Source organism: Erithacus rubecula, assembly GCF_903797595.1.
Source record: "Erithacus rubecula genome assembly, chromosome: 6".
In the NCBI taxonomy this organism is placed as follows: domain Eukaryota; kingdom Metazoa; phylum Chordata; class Aves; order Passeriformes; family Muscicapidae; genus Erithacus; species Erithacus rubecula.
The window spans coordinates 22,620,651-22,647,348 of record NC_136688.1 but is presented as its reverse complement, the minus strand read 5'-3'; the positions used below and the strand labels follow the sequence as shown (position 1 = coordinate 22,647,348).

Sequence of the window (26,698 nt, the reverse complement as noted above, 5' to 3'; positions counted from 1 at the left end):
TGTTTTGTTTCATGACAACACCACCTCCTCGCTGGTTTGGCAGTTTGCGAGGACAAGGCAGTGAAATTGCCTCAGATTTTGGCTGCAGATTTTCTGGTGTGAATGAAGGTGGGACAGCTGAGGTGGCTCAGCACAGGCCCAGCAGGACTCATCCACTGAAGTGCTCATAGAGCCATGAAATATCCTGAGCTGGAAGGGATCCCCAGGGATCATCAGGTCCAGCTCCTGACTTTGCAGGGGACAGCCCCAGTACTCAGACCAGGTGCCTGAGGGAGTTGTCCAAATGTTGCCTGAACTTTGGCAGGCTCCTGCTGTGACCTTCTTGGGAGTTCTGTTCTTATGCCCACCCCTGTCTAGGTGAAGAATCTATTCCCAATATCCAACCTAAACCTCACTGTTCCCTTTGAGTTTTTGAATCATAGGGTGCTGGTGTGTACAGAGCAAAGCCACTTGACTTTACCAGCAGAACTTGAGTCTACAGGTGATTTGGGTGATGCTGGTCCTGCTTGAGCTTTCCTCTTCACAACTATTTTAGTGCTCCAAACATTGTCTCCCTCAGGCACACCAAAATTAAGGGGAAAACCAGCAGGGTTTGGGGAAAAATAGTTCAACTTCAGAGAGGGAAGGGATCACACCAAGTTGAGTGGGAGGAGGAAATAAAAATCTGTGAATGAAGGGCATGAATGAGGAGAGAAAATTGTTTTTTCTAAGTAATATGGGAGGGATTTGAAATAGATTCTCAAAGGACAGGAATATTAGATGGGGAGCTGGGATAGAAATGGGGCAGAGGGAAGAGAACTGGTGGTAAGACTGAAACTGTAAGGGGATGTGGGATGGGAAAACTATAAATGGCTGAACAAATACACTGGAACTGAGAACCATTCACATAAAGAGAAGCTGACTGGAGGCATATGTGAGAAAAGTTGGCCTGAGAGGAAGCAATAAACTAGCTGGGCAAAAGTTGAAAACAGGCATTGAGAATAAAGCAGATGCAATCTACTAAATATGGAGGCATCTACTGGCTGCATCTAGCATGGAGAAGAGCTGAACAAAGAGCTGGGAATTGATAGCTCAGGCTGGCAGAGGAGGGAAGGCATAGTGTGAGTGAGCAGGAAAAAATGGAAGAGGGCATATCTAGAGAAGAAATCTAAAATTATATTTCTGAAAGCAGACACCCAAAACTCAGAAACTTAGGTAAATCTAAAAGAACCCAAAATGATTTGTATAGGCAAATGCCAGCTCAGCACCCAAACATTCTTCACTTTGCATAATGCAGATGAGTCGAAGCATTCTGCACAAAGCCACCAGTGGCCAAAGGGCTTCTTGTACCTCGAGTGCTGCTGCTCTGCTGCTGGGGAGTTAAAACAAGCTCAGAGGGAGCCCTTAAGGCACTGAAACTGCATTCCTTCCTACCACAAAGCCGCTTCCCCAATCCTTTGCATAACCTTGGTCTCCCCAATACCTCCTCCCACCCTTCTTTCTCCTGCAGCACCTCCTGCTAACCCTTATCTGCTCCACCACATCCTCATTCCCCTCCTGTCCATAGACTGCTCTGCTCATTCTCACGTACTGCTTTGGCTCCCCAACAGCACAGAGTAACATTGTGGGGAACTAAAGCTGTGAAGGAGGAGGATGTGGCTGGATGAGTGGAGAGAATGGAAAGAAACACAGAATGGAAAGAGAGTTGCCCTGACAAACCTGATCTAATAGGCCTGCTTTGAGTAGGAGGTTGGATGGGGTGAGCTCCTAAAGCCCAGCCCAGGCTGCTCTGTGTGTGTGCTTATGTGAGGTGCTCAGCTGAGGCAGACACTGATGAGTTATGAGTGAGGATATGAGAAAGAATATCTCAGCCTACTGCTGTTTTCATGTTCTTTGGAAGAAGTTCACATTCCCCAGCTCTTGGAATAGGACTCTAATTATTTGGTTTATATACAGGCCTCTCTAATAGCACAGGCTCAGCTGATCCAACTGAATTTGCAATGCACATATTTGTTAGAGAAGAAAGGTGAAACTTGGTGAAGTTTTAGCTGCTGTTACAGTTTCTTTAAAGAGCAAGCTCTTCACCTACTTGAATTAATGGGTTCATTACAGTAGCATTTTTATTACAAGCACTACATTTTTAGTGTTTTAAGTATATGGGTATGCAAAACTATGTAAATCTGATTTGAATATTTCTTAGAAGAAGAAAAACTGGTGAGATAGCAAGGTGACACACAAAAGAAATTAGAAACAAATGCAGATTCTTGGAGTTGGTACCACAGTCTGTGTCATATCATAATCTTTTCTATCCATAATCCTAAATTTTAAAGACACAAGTGTGGAATTTCCATTGAGAACATACTGTTCTGGGCATTGTCAAAGGAAAAATGCTCATTGTGTTGTCATCAGTAATAAAGTCTTTGCTATGAATTTACAATTTGCAGCTAGAGTACAAGGAAAATTTCAAACAACAGTATAAATAGACTGAATTGAACTGTCATGGGATGTATGTACTTGTTATGAAGCTGGCAGTATAGCTGGAATTGAGTTAGATGATTATGAAGTGAATTTTGTTGTGTGGAGATTTGAATGAGGGAGGAAAAAATAATAGAAAGAAATGGAAGAAAGGCAAGGAGATTAAGTGATACAAATAGAGAAATAAACAGGAAAAAAGGCTTACTGAGGAAAAGAAACCTGGCAATGTACAGAGCCTAAGCCCTGTTGTAATCAGAATTGAAGACAAACATAGATTGTAAGACTCTGTCAGTGTATGCATCTGGAAATGAGGGTATGGAAATAAAATTTCTTTATAGAGGAGATGAAAAACCTCCAGCAGATATACTGGGATGTGTATGTATACATTTTTCAGGAAGGGATTCAATAAGTGTGGGTTGTCAGACAAAAATAAATAATAGCACCTTTAACTGCAGTCTGATGCGAGTAGTAGCTTACATCTAGAAATGTCTAAAACTCTCTTTGAGTAGAATTTAAAAATACATGCTACCACTGTATATTATATTAGCAGATTATCAGTATAGTTAGTGCAATTTTTCTACTTTTGATGCCTCTGATGTACAGCTAGAGGGAGTCTAATATATTGTAGGTGCAGTTCAGTGTTTTGAATTTAGCTCACTTATAGTTTCCTGCATAATCTTTCCACAAGAATTGATTAGGAACCACTCAGCTGCTAATAAAGCTGATTTTAAAGCAAAAAGGGCCAAATAGAAGTTGAAAATCCAGCTGTAGTATGAATACTTGCTTTGAAAGGGGATTGATGATCTCTAACAGCAGTGGGCAGCAAAATGTTCCAATGAATTTGTGCTAATCATGGGTCATCTCTCCAAATAATGTCTCCCCCCGACCTTTTTTGATCACGTCTGCCTGTACTTGGCCACCTTCAGAGAAAATGGAATGCTTGCTCCTCTGTAATTTTGCAGAACCTGTGATTTAGTCATATTCATTTTGGTATTTTTTGTCTAAAACAGTCGAGGAGCTCCTGCTTGCCTGTGCAGCTGAATGGTGATAATTCAGCTTGCTCAGACAGCCCAGTGTCCCCAGCAGTTGGATGGTGTGGCAGAGAAGCAGCACTCTGGCAGAGAAGCATCATCATTTGGTCTCCTTCACAGCTGCAACACATGATTATTCACTCTTTATGCCACAGATGAAAAACCTAACCAGAAACAGATGGGGAGCGAATATTTTTAGAAACGGTATTTCAAAGCCTTAACAAGAGGAAGAGAAAAAGTTTTCAGCTTTGGAGATAAAATTTTAAACCTTCTTGTTAAAGTATATTCAGTATTATTTTCAAAAATGTTTTATTTATTAATTATACTGTCCACCCCAAATAGTTTTCTCAGAATCTTCGATTTCCATGTTTCTTATGGTCAGAACCAGTGTAAAATGCAAATTGTTTGATTCAAATATTAGTAGTTGGTCTAAATAACATTTTATAGTAATGCACAGTGCTCAAATAGCTCATGTAAAGGTTCGTGGTGTTTCTGTTTGAATGTTTATTTTTATTTTGTATTATTTCTCCAGCATCTGATTGGATTTTATGCAAGACTTGCTAGGGAAATGGAAAAATAAGTGTCATATATCTTAGAAAGCTTTTTGGTAAGCTTGAAATGGCTTTTGTGATATCCTAAGCATCTCCACAGTTAACTCACCAGTTGGCTCTTTTCAGTTTATCATAGTTTTCCTGCAAGAGGAAATGATCCTTCTCCTCCAAATTACAGTATCAGAGAATGATCAGTTCTGCTTTTGAAGCTGTGTTTGTGATAAAGATATTTTTATGAAGAGAGGAATTACTACTGTAGTTTTCTTGATTAACAAGTCTGCAAGTCTGATGAGTGCAGATGTCTTTAATCTCTTTTAAATTCCAGGCTAGCTGTGGAGAGTCCTCATCAGTACCAAGCACAGAAGTCCTGAGTTTCTAGCTCAACAAGGAGGAACTTTAATTGTGTCAGTGTTGAGTGTTGTTCTAATCTTCTGAGAGCTGCATTCAACACTTTCAGCTTCTATCCTGAAACTTCAATGTGGATGCAGATGGAATTATCCTAGTCCAATTTAGTGAGCATTACATTATTTCCTATAGCAAGTAATCCTTCCAGTACAATTTTAGAAACAAAATATCTTCTTAATTTGACTTATCCTAACTCTAAATGACTGAGAAATATTTGACATGGTCCTCAAAGCACAGTAACTAAAAGTTGAATTATAAGATTTTTAGAAGCATGAAAGATAACTCTCTGTTAATTTTTGGTACTGACTGATGTATTTATCATATTCATGAACTGGGAATAAGAAGTGGGAAGTAGTACTTGGTTGATTTTTTTTAACCAGGAGCTTCTTTCTTGTTTGGCTCCAAAGAGGCACTGTAGGCTGTGATGTCACCAGGCTTTTCACTTCCACAGTGAGATTGTTGGTGCAGATAACACTGCCTGTGTTTAGATTTAATTTTGAGAACTCAGGTCTGTAAGAAGCTCATCACTTTCAACTATTTCTGGTTTCAGTGAGGAGCAAGCTCTGAAAAATTTCAAGTTATTTAGTGATATTTGGCATGCTGTACTGCATTTCATTATCATTGAAAAACCCCCTTCTCTTCATTCTCGTTCTGCCTCATTTCACCTCATCTATTTTGGGAAATTTGTGATGATATTTCCTGACTTTTGAGTGATTGAAGCAGTTGAGATACGTTAAATAATGCTAAAACTTAAAATGCTAATTTTCTTACTGTTGCTTGAATTTGCGTTTAATTTCTGTGTTTAGATGTACTGGGTAAATTTACCATGGTGTCTCAGGTATTGAATTATCATTTATTTTGCATTTTGAGTGTTATCTGTACAGTGCAGTTGTTATTAGTTACTATTAATTGTTTTACAGTAGGGATTAAAATCCACAGTTAAAATCTTGAAACTCTTTTGTACTGGAATTCTGCAGAGACATGATTAAACACAACTTATTTCCAAGAAAGATTCATAAGCTAGAATCAAGGTATCACTGTGGGGGAAAGCAAGACAAAATAACAGGAGCAGGAAAATAAGTAAAACAATAGAAGAGTATGGTTAATTGTAACATTCTAAACAGGATGGGAGTATAAATGCAATTATTGATATACATGACCAGAAAATGTTCAAATGGCAGGGTTTTTGCACGAGAAAAAATAATGAGAAATATATACATAGATGTATTTTTAAATCCTCAGTACTGTAGTCTCTTTTACAGTTATGTATTTCATCTCTTACCTTTGTAACTTAGTTTGACACCACTGATGATGTTTCCAGGTAAATGAAAGAGTAGCTACAGATGGGTAAGGCCCTCCAACCCAGGGCACCTTTTGTTCAGACACCACACAGGAGCTGTATCTGCATAAGTGAATGTGTGCCATCTGTTTGTGAAGTAATCATTTATTATGCAAACATCACAACTCCATTATATCTAATTTTATTAAATATGTACATGTTATTACTATTTAAAAGAACAGGTATCATTCCAAGATCTGCAGACTTCTCTCTAGCTCTGAGAGCTGCGGCAGAGCCTGTATTAATGCTAGTTTAAAAGCTGGAAGCTAACGCGGTGTCACTGCAGTGACACAGCACCACCTCTGGAGGCAAAACTTCATCGGCTGTACTCTTTAGTTACAATCAAAAAAAAAACCCAAAAAACCTCTCCTGACAACAATATATTTGTACATTGTTTAAATTTCCCAACTCTGTCCAGCTTGGAGGATGGAAGCAAAGAATTCTGTCATGATTAGGGTTCTCAGATGCTGAAGAAGGGAATTCGTACCAGAAACATCTGATGATAAAGGCTGTGTAAAGGCAGAGAAGGAGGCACAGGAAGCAAAGAGAAAGATGCGTCCATCTCCTCTGCTGGGATCCAGCCAGGAGCTCTCAATATTTTTCTTGCTCAGGGTCCCATGGCCTCAGTGAGGATAATGTTTCCTATCAGTGCCCCCCCTTCCCATCACCTCTCCACTAAACTGGTAGGTCAGCTTCTTCTTAACTTTCTTGACCTCGCCTGTCTTGCCATAGTTTCTCAAAGCCCGTGCCATCTTCTGGTAGGTCATTTTCTTGCGGTTGCCTTTCTGGATGCCCCAGCGATGTGCCAATGCTTCTTTGTGTTTGGAGGAGAACTGGAAAGTACCTTTCTCCTTGTCCACCCACCAAATGCTGTCCTTCATGTCCCCGTTGCGAAGAAGGTCCAGAAGGAACTGATACAGACGGATCTTTTTCTTGCTGCCTGTGGGAGAGTCAAAGAAGAAAGCCAGTGGAGAATTAGTATTTGTGTAACACTGCGAGGGCAAAGTATGGGTTGATGTACCAAGAAGAAAAATGCAAAAATAAGTAATTCCAAAGGCTAAACTTCTGAAATTAATCTGCTAATTTGAAGCTAATTGAAAAACATTTCTAATTCAAAACTAATGTAAACCTAATTTTGAAAGGTGATACAGAATATGACTCTCAGGTACTGAGTAAAGAGAGAGAAGTTTGGGTTTTTTTAATTGGTTCTTCCTTGGCTTTCTTGTCTTAGTTTTGCTGGCAAAAGCTATTTCCATTTGGGAAGCCTGAATAGACAAAGCCAAAGGAGGCAGGGGAATACATTAAGAAATGAGGTTTGAGATACTTACAGCTGTGAAAGATTCAGAGGACAGGGGAGTGCAAGGAGGCAAGAAAAGAAAAGCTTTGGCCATGGCATAAAATACTAGCACAGCAGTTCTACAGTTTTATTCATTATCATCATGGTAATATAACACCTGCTCAGTTCATAGCTTGACAAAAATCCTTCTGTTTTCACTGACCTGTTTCTCCATGCATAATTCCAGGCCCAGGGTCCACACCATCATTCTCCCCATCTGACACCTCCAAGGGAGGGCTCTGCCTCTCTATGTCCTCCTCATCAGAGCTGGGCTGAGGTGGAGAGAAGTACATCCGGGGCAAATAGGACACCTTTTGGAGAACAGAGTAGTAGAGAGAGAAGGCAGTGATACAGGGTAAGGCATCAAGATTAAAAAAGGAAATGTGATGAAGAGAGGCACAGAGAAAAGTGGGAAGAAAGTAAGAAGTATTGGAAAATGTCCAGTGTAATACTGAGTGACTTAGTTGTTGACATTTATAATAAATACCATCCTATTAAGAAACACTTGCATATAACAGTCAGCACTTACATATGTACAACAATGCACCTTTACAAGAGGGAAGAATGAATAACATTGTGGATTTCAGGACTTTCTCATATCTTATATCCTGTGGAAGCAACACTGCCCCTCTTCCCCCATATCACCCCAAAGCTTGCTTTCTTCCTAATGAGTTTCTGATCCTGGTTGTCTATTCCCAGGGTGAAACTGCTCTTCAGAACAACTTTTTTCCTAACACAGACCATCTGGAGCTAAATTCAAAGAGGTGAACAGTTCTGCCCTATCATGGCTGGATTTGGCTCTGTTGTTCCTCTTCTCAGGCATAGTACCTACTGACAGCACTGAAATCCTATGGGATTGCATCCAAATCTGGAGATGGGATTATACTAATTGGTTAGCTTTCTCTCTTAAACTTTCCCCATGGGGAGAGGAGTAACCTTAATGCTAAGATAAAGGATATATCATATCAGCCCATATTCTCTTTTCCCAAATGGCTCTCTGAAAATTCCCTGTTAGGGGGGAATTTCTCATCTACAAAGCTAGCAAGCCAGTTTTTGTGTTAAATTCTCTTGCCCTTATATAGAGGTGTTGTCAGAAGCAGTGTGGAATATACCTCAGCTCTGTAAATTCTCAGTCGTGGTCTGGTTTGCTAGGAACACTACCATTGCATCTTCTTATTTAATAATGTGAAACAGATCAGTCTGAGGGGCAGGGAATAAAAACCTGGTCCCTACATAAAAAACCCCCAACCAACAGCCCCCAAACCCAGCAGCATGTCTAATGCAACTTTCATAAAATGGGACAGATGATAGTCCTTGAAAGTGAGCTCCTTTAGTACTGCTCTTCTCCTTCACCAGGAAATGTGACTGCTAGGGCTCAGGGTTTGTCCCAAGCTGCTGCAACAAGCCTGGATATGAAGTTCTGTAAGGAACAGCTTTTCCTGGTGATTCAGGCAGATTTCAGCCACGAGGTACTGGGATGCAAGCAAGCCTAGAATCTAGGCCATCAGGTCTTTTTGTGATTTTCTGCTTTGTTTGCAAAGCACCTTCTTATCCAACAGAGAGAAAGGGACTGAGAAAGCTGCGGATGTTCAGCAGACACTTTATTTCTTCCATGAAGGGGTCCAGGCAGTCGTCTGAATATAAGGGGTATTAAAGGGGCTTTATTAGGGTTAGGGTGCCTTATAAAATGAACCAATAATATCAAAGATTGAAAATCTAACCAACTACTTAAAGGTTTTAGGTAAAAATTGACTAATCACCCAAGGGATTGAAAAAGGACCAATTAACTCACAAAGAGACAAAGTGGGGGTCTGCAAGAAGGGGTGAAATTTTCTAGCATTAGTCATTCAAAGGAAGAAATTTCTTATCTAGGGGATGATTTTCCAGGGAGACCCTGTCAGGATTTCTGCTCCTTCCACAAGGAAAGGATGCTTTGAGCCTGGTGCCCTCCCCAGGGGCACACTGAGGTGGGCAGTGGGTGTTCACGAGTGGCACCACTCATCCTGTGCTGGGCTTGGCCGAGTGGTGCCTTTCAGAGGAGTTTTGCACCACCTTAAAATGTGCCAATAAGGCTGTGCAAGGGCTGGTGGGGCCCAGCAGCTGGCAGTTAATGAGCTGGCAGATTGGCTGCAGGAAGGGCAGCATTGGGCAAGAGTGCCTGTAAGCTTCCTGTCAATCCCCAGGAGCGAAACTGCAGCTCACCACAGTCACCCTCAGCTCCTTACAGTTGAGAAAGCTGCAGCCTCAGGGCTGGGAAGGGAGGGAGGGAGACACTGTGCCATGGGGGAAGGGGAATGACAAGGTGGGACAGTGTCCTACAGGGGAGGGAGATTGGTGCTCCTGCAGAGGAAAAGGCTGTGAAAAGCTGGAGTGTTTTGGGAGGTGGTATGGGAGTCAGGAGCAACTTCTCTGGGGCTGCAGTGGGACAGAGGGACAGTGGCATGGGACATGATGTCTTCCAAGCCAAGGCAGCTGCAGGGCCCAGCCTTAGAGGTTGAGTAAGCTTTCCCCACCCTGTCCCCACTTTCCCTGACTGCTGTATCTTGCCTTACACTTCCTCTGCACCTGAAATCCAGCAAGGGCAATACAGTGTCACACACTTTTGGGACAGCCACAGAGGACTGCCCTGTGTGCTACAAAGAGTCAGGTTACTAATACACTTCTGGAGAGAGAAAACTTAAGGAACTACTAGCTACTTTCCATGTTCTGGTGTTTTCTCAGGGTTTGGCACCTACATGTGATTTTCCCCTTTCTAAAGTTCTCACAGCTTTCCAACCTTCTTTTTCATTCTCCCTTCAGAATGAATGTTTTTTCTTATTTTATTATTTCTGAGGCACCTGTTGGCAGGCTAATGAATCTTGTTCATGAACGGGATAAACTTCAAATTTGATTTCACAAAATAATGTGATACCAAATGAAAATTAAAGAAATATCTCTGCATATTCTTCCTTTATTGCAAACAATAACTGATATTGCAGGACAAGCATGCCAGTTAAAAACTAGCAAATTTAGAGGAGGATTAAAACTTGCTTCCTGCTTCTCTTTCTTTGCCTGGGACTGAGACACACTAGAAGCTGAACTTCAGAGCATGCCAAGTACTATTTGCATGAGCTATTCTAGGAATAAAAGTAAAATAATGTAAAAAGTCAAAGATCCCCTGCTGGTAAGGAAAAGGAGGGTGATGGTGAATTCTACATACTAACAACTGCAGCTTGGTGGGGTGTGGGACAGGGAGATCACAATGCTCTTTATCAAAAGTTGTAACAAAATTAGTTCCCTGCCTTTCATCCTGAAATGAAAGACCATAGCTGAGTAGTATGAACGGGGATTAGCAGAAGTGCCCTCACTTGTTTTTTGGCTGTGTTTCCAAAACATCCCTAAAGGGGCTCATTTTCATCCTTTGCCCTTGGCCAGAGGTAAAGTTGTTGGTCATTAGGTATCAGCAGTTGCAATGAGCAACTGAAACAACTCGAAGCTTCCCACAGACTGCTGTTCCATGATGCATTTTTTTATATTTGTAACTTTCTGTTCCTAATTCTTTGTTTGTATCTACATCTTATATTCTATTCCTGATTTTTCGATGGCTTGCAGTTTCCTGTTGTGAGTGTTAACTTACTCATTCTATTTTTTCTCTTTTTTCTTTTTGATTAATACAGTATTAAAATACAATTTAAGTTTGCTTTGAGCAGAGAAACCCAAAATGGTAAGCCCATGCATGTGTTTTTTCTCACAAAGTTTCAGCAAGGGTACTGTTACATGCAGCACTGTCATCAGCAAACACTTTTCTCCAACTTCAGCTCTACTCTTTCTTGTATTTAGAACTGTATTTATTTCATGTACATTGGGAAACTCTTTAGCACAAGATCTCCCAGCTTTCTTACTGCTCCCAGTAATGATTTTGGACATATTCTTGTAGGGTTAAGAGTGATTGACACACCTGGTGTGCTTAGTATCTTTGCAGTATGATGGAACACCTTCTAATTGCAGCTAAGTGAGAATTCACTACTGCTTTGGTGACTAGTGCACAGTGGAACATCTTTTTTTGTTTTTTTTTATTTTTTTTTTTTTTAGGGAAATTCCTGGCTTAATGTAAAACCTGAGCATAGACAAGACAGTGTGCTTTGGTTAGTGACTTATTTACTCCCAGACAGAAGCACAAGTAGGGTCTTCTCAGCCCGTGGCAAAATTGCCAGTGACTTGTCTTTGTTAGCATTTCTCATACAAGTCATATAAAACTGTCAGGGTTCCTTGGAAATATTTAAAACTTGACTACTACTTCAAAGCTCAGAATTACTTTTTAATAGTCATGGGTACCCTCACTATGATACAAAGCTTCTCAGGTCCAGTTCATCTGCAGAATTGCAGACCAGTAGATTTTCATTCCAAATGAAACAAAAATTTGAAATTCCAAACACCTCCACAAAATGCAATTCTCTTTTTAGACAGCATGGGGAGCATGGTTTCTCATTATCCAGGTAAAAAGATGTTTAAAATACATTTTTCCTGAGAATGAAGAGCTTTACATACCCTAAGAACCCGAGTAATTCATTCCAGCAATTTCTTTCCCTTGATAGTGTGCATTCCATAATGTACTATTTCCTTTAGCATTAATTATCACCTGAAATTCTGAGCAGGGGTTGGTAGCCATACCTGATGGTTGAGTCCAATGTGTGTGGTTGGGATTGCAGAGTCCAAGACATGCATTTGCTCAATCTCCATGTGCCTGTAGAGCTGCTGCAGCTGGGGAGGCTGCACACTCTGCAGCTCTGTGAAATGGTTGTCTCCAAAGGTCTCAAATTCACTGTGCATGTGGTGTGGATGATACTCCCAATAATGATCTGAAGAAAATAAAAATAGATTGTCTGTCATTACAAGATTAAGAAACATGGTATTTACCTGGCTTTCATTGATTCTTACTCCTGTCACTGCCATTTCTGCCCTCTCCAAACCACTCCTGTTGACTTGTCTCTCTCTGCTGACAATCTATACCCTGTAAAGTTTCTTTTCCTAATCTCATAAATTCCTGTGACTGGGAAGTATTACTGGGAAGTATTTAAGTAGGACAGTACTCTCAGATAGTGAGATGGATTTCCATGATAATTTAACACAAGATACAAAAGATGTTAATGCTGGCACCTTTCTCAAGAAGAGACCGTAACAAGTTTCAAAACATTGTCATTCTTAAGACAACAAATTCTACTGATTTACATACTGTCATATTCTTTTTACACTCTTCCTCATGGCATGGAAATGAGGAGGTGGAAAAAGATGTGAAGATTATTCTGCAGCTATTTTTAGTCTTTAATTTACTGTGCTAGCAAAATTTCACAAATGTTGCAGAAAAGGCACTTTTCTAGATATTTCCTGCTGTGCTTCGTTTCACACATTTTTAAGTACCAGTAGTAGAGAATAAAAGGATAAACACGTGGAAATCTGGTGTGCACTCTATACAGGAAGGCTAAATTCTAATGCAGACTCTATCTTTTTTATCTCTTTGGTACATTTGAAATTTCTGTGATAATTCAGATTTTTTCAAAAACATAAAGAAGTACTTAAATAACCACTATCACATTTCCTGATTAATTTATCTTTGAAATGAAATTCCCTATAATTTTCAGTTTTGCATTTCTGATTTTTTAAATTCAACATACACCTTCAAGGTTTTAGAATATTACATTTGCTGCTCAAATTTTTAAATTTTCCATGGGAAATATGAAGTATTGCTAATTCTATTTCTCATATACAATAACTGCATCCACAATTGTGCACGTCTTTATGTGCAACCTGTTTTTAAAATCAGTGTCAGTACTATGTCCTCTACTCTGACTGAGCTTGCAATTGATCTTCCAGGCTTCACCTTTTTGTGCACCATTTTATGCATGGCTGAAATTTCTTTATGATATTCTATATAATTATATATATATACATTATATATATATTATATATTATATATAAATTATATCTTACTCTTCCATGTTCTCTTCCCTTATTAAATTATTAAAAATAATTTCTGTCCTGCCCCTCACGTGTTTTCAGGTTGTTGTCATGTACTCTTACAATTTATTTCAAATTATCACTTAACCTAGCTTCAGGTCTCAGTCTTTCAGTGTGAATAAGTATATTCACCCCCCTTCTTGTGCACTTCTCCAAGCTCTCTCCCAGCTGTTGACATCCTTCCAATAACACAGTGGACAGAATTGAACATGTTCCTCTAAACATAGTTAAATTCATAAAAGAAAATTGCCTTGTTCTGCAAGATAATGTTATCGTTCACAATGTCTGGATACTAATGTGCTATGAATATTTTTCTTAAATATTAAGTTAGTTCTTTTTCTCATCTCTCATCTCCTCATCTTTCCCATTTATGTTTCAAACAGTTAAATGTAATCACTCTGAGGATTTGAAATCCAGGGGAGTGACTTTGAATGTGGCTTCCTTTAAGGTGAACTCAGTGATATGTTTATGCCAAGCACTGTTGCACCTGAGAAGCTGTAAGCTCTTTAAGCTGCCTTTGTGCTCAGACCTGTAGAAATTTATTTGGAAGCTCCATCACAACATTTGTGACACTAACACTTATTTTTTTGTCCTTTCTGCTTTTCTGATTCATGAATAAACCTCATCACTACATGTGAAAGGGGTGGAAATGTACTTATAAAAGAATCCAGGGAGCTGCTGCATTATTTTGTCATTTCTTCTCTTTGTTGTATGGCACTTTCTATGGGTTAGGATTTTATAGCCCTAAGATAATTACAATATATGGTTGCAGTTTGAGAGAAAAATCTCAGTTTCTAGGGTAAAAAAGTGAGGTTTATGGGTGTAAAGAATGCAGGTGTTTTTACATCCACATCTGCTTCAACCCAGGAAAACAGCAGAGTGTGTGAGTTGAAGTCCATAATTTACCTAAGGCTGTGTACTGGTAGGAAGCTTAGAGCACTTCCAGTGTGAAACCCTTCCTTGGAGTTGGTAACTCATGTTTTCTCTGGGTTAAATTACTGCAGATTTCTCTAAGTAGAGGCAGCCACTGAGGTCCAATATACCATGGGCATCTCTGCATATTAAATTGTTGAGAATGCATCACAGGAATAATCTAAACTCTTGTTCCTCAGAGTGATCTGGCTCTGCTGGTTGTGTGGAAGGTGCTCTGTCAGAGGGTAATGCATATTCCCAAAAATCCCTTGTCATTGATAATTTACAACAGCACATGAGATCAGTGCATAACTGGGAGGATGACAAAGCCCAGGAAAAAGTCTCTGAGGCTGTCAATGGCAGGTCTTAGCTGTGCAGTATCTTACTAGCAGCAAATAGGGTGGCCAAGAGAGAACAAAGAACATTTCTAACATGCATAGCCATGAGTATCTCTGCACACTCTAGGTGCTGTACTTTTGATTATTTTAATTTTTTTAAATCAGCAGTAATGTTTTTATACTTTGAGATACCTCTTCATTTTCTTTAGCCTATGACAAGGTTACTGTTGCTCCAGAACTCTTCTAACTTTTACCTTGGCAGATTAATTAACCTATGGAATATTATTTATGCATACTCATGATAATAACTAAGTAGTAATTATCATATTAATTACTAAATTCCTTTTTGATGGAATTAGATGCTGCTGTAAAAATAAAGTAATAAAACAATACTATTAGCACAGCATATAGGATTTAAAGTAATGACACAATAGTATTATGCTAAAAAAAGATGTATGTCAGAAATTACTTCAACACAAACTTATGCCCAAATATTCAAGTTGTGATAGGCAGCAAAGTCCTTATTTCTTCTAAAATAACTATAATATCCCAGTAACGCTTAGGAAAAACAATGTTGGTTTAGTAACACCAGAAGAGAAATTACAAATCTGTTTCCACAAGCCCTTCTGCAGTTAACCATCCTGACTAAGTTATTGCACATGAAAATAAAAAGAGAAAAATTTAAATATCTGTGTCTGCAGATATTTGAGTTACCAGAAACTCTTTACTTCTACACTCTTTGTTAGTGTTATGTCAGTTACACACAGCAATTTTGTTCTTTTGTCTAAAACATGGGGATGGAAGGAAGAAAAAAGGAGATAAAAATTCTAGAAATGGAAAGTGCCTGTTCTTTGGGTAAAGGAAAATGTCATTAAAAGCCAAGCTATACCTACAAATGGAGTCATTATGAGAAATTTCATGTGAAGTGAAAGAGGATGTGAAAAAATTCTCTCTTATAGAGACATGGAGATCGTGTTTGTTTTGGTCTTCTATGTAGTGAAAGGTTAGAGGAAGGACAATAATGAATTCTGAACTCCCTCCCATGCCAGAGAGGATGTTGGCCTGTTGGGAAGCAATAGCTGACCTCAAGGCATTGTGTTAATATCCACCATGGAGGCAGATTCTCAATCCTCAAGTGAGAAAACATGACTGAACCTTTCCATGCACCTTCACATCACTGTAAATTGCTTTGCTCCTCTTTGAAGAGATGAATAATGGTAGAACCAGCAGTCAGAACATGGAACAGGCTGGAGGAAGGTATTTACAATAGATGTGGAGCAATGGGCTCAGTCTGCATTAGGCAGTGTGAAATGGGGCAGAAGTTGATGAGCCAGCTCTGGAGCCGGAAACGTGACAGCTCTGTCAGCACAGGGCTCTGCCCGGGCTGGGACACAGCTGTGCCCAGGGCTGGGCTGGCAGCTCTGCCCAAGGTCTCTGGGAGGCTCTGCCCTGGCCTGGGCTGATTTCCCAACACATGGTGAACCAGCAGAGAGTTTATTTCCCAGCTCCACACTGCGTAGCTTACGAGCTCCCATCTGAAAAAACAGGGCAAGGAAAAAACCCATAGAGGAAATAAAAATATTGAAGGATGCTGGAAACTCAATGTCTTGATCAGACACTACAAAATTACTCTTGAGAAGAGTGTAGTGGTCCTGGGCAGAGCATTGGTCTTATCTAAAACAATATTAGACTCTGATCAGCTCTCACTTCACAAACTTTGTGACTTTAATTATGCCAAATGTTCAAAAGCCTATGGGTCAAGCCCCATCAAATCATGTGAATAGGTTTGAAGGGAGGGGATTTTTTAAATGAAGTTTGGAATTCTTTCTCTCTTCCATATAGCATTTAAGACTAAGGTTCACATGTTTGGACTTTCCTCCTCTTGTATATGGACTAATAAAATCAAAGCTGGGGTTCCTAAATGTTCATGTTACTCCAGGATGTGGAAGAAAAATAAAATCCCAGATCATGAAATCTAGTAAGTTCCATGAGGCTAGCAGTGAAATGAACAAGGGGCAGCACTCAGCTTCATACAAAATGCAATTTTTACTAAACCTATAATGTTTGGTAATAACATAGAGACAAAGCTGCAGTGGAATTTTGTAATTACTAAGATTGCATTAGTGTTACAAAATATGCTGTGTTACACTTACAGACTTACAAGCCCAGGGTGGGGTGATGGGCTAATACATGATCACTCAAAGCAGCTTCTGTCCTGCATGACTTTCTATTTATTACAGTATTTAAAACACACTGCTGTACAGAAAATAATCACACAAAATGCTTGTGGTGATGAACATACCATGCTGTGGTTTAGCCTGTTAATTTCAGTGTTCACTTATGGAAATGATTTCCTATATGTTACTCACTAGTGGCACAGATCTACAGATTTTTTGGTGGACTTTAATACTATTTTTGTAAAAATGGAGTAAGGGTTTCCTTCAGTACGATATTTGAGGAAAAGGGAAAGTAATGCATGTAGCAAAATCTGCAGATTAAGACATTGCCATCTCCCTTTCACAAAAATTAATTTTCTTGCAGTAAGAGAGAGGTAGTCTGACACCTCAGGAAATTTTCCTATTTCTTTAGCAAAATCAGAAGTATTATTCTGTCTAGTGGCATCTATTTGCATTAATTGCTAGCATCAAGGTGCATAGTGGTGCTGAGTAGACCTGCAAAATTATTTTTATATATTGTCAGTGATCTCACTGTACCCCAAGTTGAATATCTCTCTCACAACTCTGTTCTTATTTCTTCTTTCTATCCTCCTATCTAACCAGGTTCTTGTCTCTTTCACTGCTGTCACTGCAGCACCTTTTTATTCCTTTCTCCCTCAATTTTTTGATCATTGTGCCTTTTTCCACTTTGTTCTGAACACTTAGTACTTATTTCTAAATGTACTTTGTGGCAGCCTTTTCCTGCTCTCCTGCATGGCTCTTCTCAAGACTGTACTTCTGTCATGTAAACAAAATGAAAGCCAAAGCTGGGTTTTTCAATGTTTATTGGAAAGAAGGAAACTACAATCATTTGTGGGTTTTAGTCTCCATCTGTATTTTTTGGTTGTTCATTGCTCTTTTGGACTGTGATCAATCCAGGATAGTGCCAGGCACAGATATTTATACACAGCCAACTACATTACAGGTGCTTGCATAAATAAAAATTTGATTGAAATGTGCAGGCTGGGTTTAGGCTGCCTCTTCCATAAGCATTTGCTGTAGGAGTTAAAAATAAGGTTTTGCGTTCTTTAGGACAAGTGTAGCACTACTTAAGACAAAAAATTCTGTTTAAAGTTCTGTTTATGTACTGCTTAGGTTATAACCCATATAGGTCACTATCCAGTTTTTGTAGTAGTCATTATGAGGAGTAAAATCATGTTAGTATTCTGAGAAATATAGCTTAGGAACAGCCTTTCAATAGAAAAATGGGCAGTAAACCAGATGGGTGATAAAATTGTGAAAGATAAAGAGATGTTTTTGCTTGAGGTAGCCTAGACTTAATGTCAGAAAAGTTATTTCCCAGTGCTTTTTCCTACACGACATCTTTTATATTTATTGTTTAATTGTCCCAATTGCCTTTTGAGATAATCAATGTTATCCTGTTTTATGAGTGTGCAAACAGGTAGGGGGTATAATGTAAAAACCCTGAATTTCCATGTGGAATTTGCTGGGTTTGATTAGTGAGACTTGACAGATGCCATGAGATAACTTATGAAAACTGAATTAATTCTTTGTCTTCAGGTGTTGAGAATATCATAGGTGTTTCCTGAACGAAATGTAGAGAACAAATTTAGGTAGGAACCTCTTTCAGCTAAATGCTCAGAGTGATCTTACCTAGTAACTCACTGCTCTTTAAGTTTCTGCTGCCACAGACAAAACAATGCTGAGCTATGACTAGTTCACATCTTAAATTGTAACAACCATGGGTCTAGTTGCTGTGTCAGTGGGAATCTTTCAGGGAAACTCCAGGATCTGCAGGGACTGCCACCAGTGATACAGCAGGACGGTGCTTTTCCTTCCTGAGTCAATATTGACTCTGGTATTTCCAGGGTGTTGCTGCTGGACCATTGTATTGCACTGCAGACAAAAGTCACAAAGACTCTCCCCTCTACATTGATTTAGAGTCCAGTGCCCAGACAACATTAAAATATAGACACCAAAGCTTCGAAAACACATACATAAATTGAAGACAACATTAAAATATAGACACCAAAGCTTTGAAAGCACATACATAAATTGAAGCGATAAATAATCATACACCATTTTTACATTGAGCTATGTTTACATACAAACAGGTACAAGGAAGTTCTACATAGATTTGGAGAGAGGAAGTACTTGGGTGTACTGGAGGAAGAGTGAAAGTTAAAGTTAGGTGGGACAGCATGCAATAGAGATCAAAAGAAAGAGAAAAATATATGGAGTTGAAAAAGGCAAAATACCAAAGAAACTTAACTAAAATAAAAGCACAAATAGATTATCTAGGACCTAAATGAAATGGGAATTGGACATGAGAACCCAAGGTTGCAAATCCATGTTCTCAAAAAGTTGAGGAGCAAGCTGAATGCTTTTGATCTGCAGAGGAAAATAAAAGCAATAAAGTAAAGATAATGAAGGATAGGGATCATGAGATCCTACTTTCCTGGAAACTCCTTGCATCAGAGAGTGCTTTTCAAAATGCTCTTTCAGGGAAACCATGTTGCAGTTGCTGATTTGGATGGAACAAATAATATAATAATATTATATTATTAATAATATACTTTTTGTTCCTGATTCAAAAATGTGTTCTTATACATTATAGATCACAGCAATAGATTTGTTATTTTCTTGTATCTCCTAAATCCATTTCCTCAGGTAACTTTATGCTCCAAGGAGATTTTTTTTTGACTTACCACCATGACTCTCTCCATCACTGTTGAGATACTGGTAATAGTCATGGGGCTGTCGGTAGAGGTCTGACTCATAGGGTACCATATCTTCAGAGGGCTGTAAAAAGAAGAGGAATTTTTAGAACAGTAAGTTTACACAAATCCTTTCCAAATTATTCATATAGTTCATGCAGGGCTGATGCCAACCCATTTTATACTGCTTAGGGAAAGAAAGGGGAGATTTCAAGTTATTATTCAATCAGGAGAAATAAAATGTGTGACACCAAACACTAGGTTTTTTTGGGGGGGGGAGGTGGAAATAAAAGAGTAATCCCAGTAGAAAAGAGATCCAGCCTGTGTAGAAGAACTTGCCCAGTTGTAATACAGAAATCTCTTGTATCACACACTCCAGCCTTCTGAGGATACTGCTTTAGAGCTGTTGTAGATATTAGGCACAAGCAAAGGTGACATATTTTCTCTGGTAGTAACAGACATATTCTTTTATTGGTGATGATGATGATGATTATTATTCCTGCACACAAAGAGAAAGCAGAAACTTGTCTTGCCTAAACATTCTGATTGTTTCTACAAGGTCTGACTAAATGGGGGCAGTCTGCCAGAGGGCATAAACACATTTATGACAGAGGGCATAAACACATTTTCTTTCTCAGTTACTGTCCAAGGTGGCCTCTAAATATTTGCTGGTCCAAGTCAATTGTAGAGGGCTTTTAGATACACACAGTGAAGACTTGAGAAGTCCAAATGTGGGGCAAATAGTGAGTTGTGACCGTCTGGATGCTTAGCTGTAGAGCTGAAGTCCTCTCTATCTTCTTAAAACAGGTGACATAGGGTAACTTTCCCACTTCTCTTCCTCCTCAGGCCCAGTACTCCAATGTGAATACTGACCAAGATCTCACATTGTCGCAATAAAAGTTGCTTATTATTAGCTGTGCACAATTTTGTTGCTTCATTTTATGTTCCTTCTTGTTTATTTCCAGAAGGAAGAGTTAGAGAAGACAGTGTCTGTCACGGGGTTTTGTTAAACCTTGGTCCAGTTAAGTTTGTTACAGTATTTCCTTCCAATCCAAACAAAATCTTGTGCCCTCAACAGCAAATGAGGACTCAACCACCCTCTCTTGCCTTTTTTTGGAAAGGAAATTATTTCTAGTATTTCTCGGTGTTAATAGAAACATTTTAATTCTATTAATGACTCCATCATAACTAACTTTGAAGGACAAATATATAAAATAAGATGATAACTTACATGAAGGGCGTGTTTCTAGTACTTACATTTCAAATGCCTCTCTGTATGTCCCAAATCCTTTCCCTCCTTCCATGAACCTGTCACATTTTTGGAACATCTGCATTTTTAAAGTTTATGCCATGGTGACAGCATGACAGAAGTACAGGAGAGCTTCTATTTTTCTTATCCTCTTGACTTCTTGAGAGCATGGAAACTAAGGTAGCAGCTGCCACTAAAACCCAGATGGAGATGGTAGATAAGTCGCTAGCTAAAGGAAAGGACCTATTTTTTTTTTTCCTGGTTTCTTTAATTCTTCTGGTTAACTCCTTCAGTTCATTCTGTAAGAATTTAGGGATTTAAAGATTGTTCCTTTCTGAAGATTAAGATCCCAACAAAACACTTTCAGAAATTACTTTGGAACTTGGTAAATCCTTAGTAGGAGCCATGAGTTGTATAGTGTATCATTAAAAGGCACTGGGTAAGATTGTCCAAGACTTTATGACTTTCAGCAAATACACTAACTGGGAGTCACATCCATGGAATATTTAAAGCCTCAAGAGGAAATTCATCACCTGGCTACAAGCTCCAAATATAACTGGTGGTGGTGGATAATTGCTTTGGGGAAATCTTGAGGAAATGATAAACCACAATAAAGGCTAGCTAAGAGAAAGAGTAAGGAAAAGGATCAAGTAATTTAATTGCATCCACAGCAGGAATACCAGTTGCAGGACTCTTCTCTGGTCTCCAGAGATGTACTGTAGCTACAGTCTCAAAAACATATGTGATAACAAAATAATTGCCCTTTATTGACACAGGGATACAATGGGAAGTATAAACTATTTTCCAGATTTCAGGGGGGTGGTCAAAGATGACAGTACAGCATGCATTTTCTCAATGTTTCTGCTTTTTCTCTATGTATTTTCTTGGTGTTTTCTCTGTGGTTATATGTTTTTACCCATCTTCATTCCTTCCAACTTTTGTGTGCTCTGATCTCTGACAAGAAAAAGTAATGAGCCTGTGTTTTGCTTTCCTTAGGATGAAGTTGTGAATGGAATTTCTCCTTTTCATTATCTTTGCAAATCAATTCATTCCACTCCCTCATTTCCTTTCCCTAAATATATGCTTCCTGTTAAATACATAAAATTATGCATTCATATTCAGAATTTTAAATTATTATAATTTGTTATAAATTAAAAACTAAATTTAGAATTAGTATTATAAATATAATTCAAAGGAAGGCATTCATGTTCTGTGAAAGGGAAAATGTCTACATCTAAATGGAAAATGCATATCATACTAGTTGGGAAAAAGGAGGTCAAAAAGTCATATAAATGTACATTGTTTGAAAGAAAAATCTCTGTTTCTCCTCAACTAAAATACTAGAAACTAATAGAAATCATTAAGAAGTTAATACCTAAATGCATTGAAGTTTTTAACACTGATAACTATTTAGCCAAAAGTAAACTTATTTTGAAAGAAATCAGTATCCTGTCAGTCTAGGCTTAATTTGCTAAAATTTTCACTGATAAAACCAAACATCTATCATTTATATCTTTACAGAAGTACAGCTTGGCAGCATCAGTCCAAAAGTAGATAAAAAAATACATATTTTCTGCATGGAAAAGAACATTTGGCTTTTCCTAATTGTGCTTTTCCTTTGTTGTCTTTTCAAACTCCCTCACTTCAGACCAATATACATTAACAGACAATAGTGTCTCACAGTCTGACAGCTGAGAATAAAGTATTTTACCATTCTAAAGCTACTTTTACAGCTCACAGGGCACAAAATGCATATTCAATGACCAGAGCTAAAGGGAGGTGTGTTAAATAGACTCTTTAAACAATGATTCCCTTAATATTTACATATCTGACTGACTGCAGAGAAAGTTGCAGATACTCAACATCTAAAAACATTTTTACATAGGGCATTGGAGTACAATAAACTATGATTTAAAAGTCTGGGACTTAAAATCTCCCCATTATGAATCCTTGGAATAATTGTCCTTGGATCTGTTTGCTGTCCAGTGATCCTTTTGATAAAACATGTATGTGTGTATCCTTGTTAGCTCATGCAACTGGACCAATCCATCCCCACAAAGGACTTGCAATGCCACTGCTTTCTATCCTGGTGTCTGATCCTCAAGGGCACAGTAACTAACATGGCAAGATGTACATTAAATATTTAAAAATCTACTTCTCATAAACTTAATCAGATGGTGGTTAAAGGACATAGAGCAGCATGTATTCTCTCTAATTATCCTATGGGAAGGTGGGGTATTTCCCTCTATTTATTAGAGAGGCAATAACCTGTTTTTAATTGCTTTCTGGTTTTTTTGTGGGGTGGGTTGTTGTTTTGTTTGATGGGGCTTTTTTTTGTTGTTGTTGTTTGGGGGTTTTTTGGGTCTTTTCTTTTTTTTTTTTTTCTTTTTTTAGAAAAGTTTCTTTAGAAATGTTGTCTCTAATTAGGGAGAAGTGGTTTCACCATGTACTGCTGTTGCCTCTTGTGCCAGTCTTTACCCTCTTGCCCTGTCCTTCTCTGGAACCTCTCCACCCACACCCATTTCATCATCTTACTGGCAGCACTTCCATGACACTGAACTGTTTTGTTACTCCTGAGAAAAAGCAAAGAATAGCTTATGTTTGATAGTTAACTGATGTGAATGCCCATTTGTTCCATCGGTTGTTTCCACGCAAAAGAGTGACTGAAAGCTTTGTTAGGATCCCATAGTTGTGGTTTAAAGCTGGTATCTGCTTTCATGCATGCCATGAGGTGCAGTGCACTATCTAAGACAGTATTCTACCCTCAAGTAAGAGGTCAGCAAACAATAGTTTCTGTCACAGACTTTGATAAATGAAGAGTGGCCTCAATCTTCCATCTTTGCCCTGAAACTCAAGGCAAAAGCCACAAAACCAGTCAGAGAAAGCTCAGTTGGCATTGGTTAAGAGAGACACATTGGACTCAAATGAATAGCAGTCTGAAAATCTTGTTACTCCCCAAGACTTTGTCAGATGATTCCAGGAAATCGTAAAATCACTAAATGCTGATATTTTTATTATCTTGATATAACTATTCACTGGCATGTGATCCAAAAATACTTCAGACAATTTCCAGTGATGTGCTGCTGAGACAAGCTTTAAGGCCAAGATTAACTATATTTCCTTGGAAAAAAATGACAGTATAACTATTTTAGAAAAGATGAGTACAAGTATTAGCATGATTACTCATTGGGCCAGCCTCACTGGACCGTGTTGACAATGCAGTTGTGTGGAACAGAGTATTTCTGTGGGGCATTTTCACTCTCATGCAAAAACACTTCATTCAAAGCTGTCATTTCTACAGGTGGCTGCTTAAAAATTCATATATGACTGGAACCCTCTTCAGGCAGAGGTGTTTGACTTAATAATTTTTTGACCCATAACACAACTGAGTTCTATCATGCATTGGAAGACACAGACCCAGACTGCAGAATTTTTCCCCAACAAGATTCCTAATCTTCAGAGTAAGATGCAGTACTCCCAAACCATTTAAACAGTGTTTTCCAGGTGAAGGATAAGAATTTCCTAGCACAGGCAAGAGAAAGCAGTTAGTGACCCACCCTCAGCTGCATGGGGAGGGGTGGAGGAGGGAAGTGTTGCTGCAGCCCCTGCCTAGAAACAGGCTCGTGTTCCCCACTGAAAAAAGTCCCAGGAGACACAGACACGCAGGGCTCTAGCTGGCAGTGCTCAAAGTGCACTTAGAGCAAATTTGAAAGCACAAAACACAAAATTATTCATTTTTCTACAGTTTAATCACAAAAATAAAAATCTAATTCCCCTGTCATGTGGTTCAGTAAGATGTAATTTTGTTTTCACTGCCAGTTGTATCACTCATCTGAACACAGTTCAGACGGAATATTAAATGCAACACAAATTAGAATATAGGCCAAACTGTGTTAGATTTTTCAGGCAATTTATTCAACATACTGGGGGGAAAAAAAAGACAGAAAACTTGGCTATGTGTTAATGAATGGACAGAAAATTAACAATTGGGGGTTTTTTTTAATAGAGATGCAGTTTTCTGGGGAAGATAAGGACAAGGTTTGTGTTTCCTTTAATTTTGGGGGTTTTTTAAGCTCAACAAGTAACATACTGAGAAATCTCTCTATATGTTTTTATTTTCTTGGTTTCTATTCTGATTTCTATTCTGTTGCACTTACAGTGGACCCGTTGGGAAATTCTGGGTATTTAATAACAAGAAAAATTATTTTTAGGGTCTTCTCACCCTTTAGGTAGATAGGTGATTTCAGGGACACTGAAGATAACTGAGAAAATAAAGGTTCTCCCCCAAGAATAAGACAAATACTTTCAGTCATCACAAATTCTGAACATGACAGGAATTCAAAGGGCTGTCTTTGTGGATGGAAGATAAGAAATGTCTTTAGTCTTCATTAAATGAGACAAGACAACACCACAACTTGATACCAGTTTTTGTTAAAAAGCCCTTGGATCTGAATTGTCTCTTTTTGTTCTCTGATACATGTATAGCAATTACTGTAAGCCATCTACCACATTAAAAGCCAAGTGAACCACCTTATCTGACACCTCTTCAGCTTCTACAAACTTAATGAAATCTATTTAAGGCCTCTTGTACCCATTCTGCTAAGAGATTTTCCGTTAAGGCTGGTTTCTGAACAACAGGTTAGTGACATCCATTTCTTCATAAATAATAATTTTTGAACTCACCATATGATAAATTACAGCAGTACAACAATGCTCCAGATTTAAGGAAAGGATAGACATGCCCCATAAGCACACAGAAAAAATTATATCTCAGAGAAAACATTGAAGGACCCAAATAAGGACCATAGGATTTTTTCCCCATTTGCCAATTGCTATTTCATAGTCAGTGAATTCAAGAGAATTTAGTTCAAGAAAAGATTAACTTAAAAACTAAAATGCCATCCTTGCAAAGAACACACAGAGTCCTAAAATCTACAATACGCAAATCAACATTCAACAACTCTTCTCTCACAGATTAGTAGACAGTGCAATACATAACTAAGTCAGAGATTTCAGATGATTAAGAATCACAATCTGAAGAAAGACAGCTTTTATATCACATAGGTGGCACTGAAGAAAAGAGATTTACTGACTTGCTATAAACGTCCCGTACAAAAATACCATACATTTAATCTGTGAAAACAAATGGAGATCAAACTCAGATACAAGTTTGGGGAGGAAATGTTAATTTCCCTTTCATTGCAGTGTTGTCACTAGTTTTATATACTGACCTAAGCCAAACATCCTGGCATTACAAATACAGACCAAGACAGATATTCGTAAATAACAAAACCTGGTTTACTTTGTCTTTTGCTTCTGAGCCCAATGATCCATATTACAAATAAATCCATATACTCACAGGGGGAATTAGGGGAAATCCTTCCATCTTGCAAGCTTGCAACATTCAGCCAACTTCTGAGTGAATTTTTCTTAATTCAGTTTTCAAACATCCGGAATAACTGACTTGCAAAAAACCATATTTAAAACAAAAGGGTGGGGAAGGAAAAATAAAGAAAAATTAAAATTAAATTTAAAAAAAAAGAAAAAAGTGAGATCCTTGGACTCTGTGAAGTCCCTTAGCAGTGGTGGATCTCAGGATAGGAGGACCCTAACAAGTTTTCATAGTAGGTTCTGAGGTGAACTTCTTCCCGAGTTGTATGCGGAGTTCCTGATTTTATCAAATGTCTGTAGAAGGCAGATAGCCCCTGGGTCTATCAGCGTGCTGTGACATCACTCTTGAGCCAGTTTGCATAAATCTCGTTTCAGGGAGCAGTGGCGCTGCAGCAGGAAGTCTGCCCCAGCCTTGGACAGGTGCTCTGCTGTATAATCAGCCTGGGCCTCTACCAGCAGCGAGTGGCTGCAGCACTCTGAGAGCTCCCCACTCTACACCACCCATCACAATGGTGCTGCTCAAAGGTTTAAGGGCAAAGCATAAACACACACTCCTGGCAACTTCTCTGAGGCCAGAGCAGTGGCATAGACTTGCCAGTTAATAATAGTCCTGTGTTGAAATTACGTGGCAGTACTTAGCAGGCAAAAAAAAAAGGAAAAAAAGAATGTGCAGTTTCAAATACACAACCTTAGTTTATACAAAACACTGAAGTTATGCCCATGAGACTTCTGCCATCAGCTTTGCACGAGAGTAAATTCAGTGAAAGGTACTTTGTCTTCTTACTTGTTTCTTGTGAACTCTTT

The 26,698-nt window shown here is 38.7% G+C and overlaps 1 protein-coding gene across 1 annotated transcript; it reads right to left on the bottom strand.

Annotated features, from left to right (window-relative positions):
- Window positions 1-5,906: 5,906 nt before the first annotated feature.
- SPI1 (Spi-1 proto-oncogene) lies at window positions 5,907-26,199 on the bottom strand. The gene is made up of 5 exons (XM_079307667.1): window positions 25,863-26,199; window positions 19,246-19,339; window positions 11,767-11,954; window positions 7,280-7,427; window positions 5,907-6,720 (listed from the first exon to the last, which is right to left on the bottom strand). Exons 1-5 carry the CDS (start codon window positions 25,905-25,907, stop codon window positions 6,404-6,406), a joined length of 792 nt encoding a protein of 263 aa, XP_079163793.1. The 5' UTR covers window positions 25,908-26,199; the 3' UTR covers window positions 5,907-6,403.
- Between the last annotated feature and the right edge of the window lie 499 nt (window positions 26,200-26,698).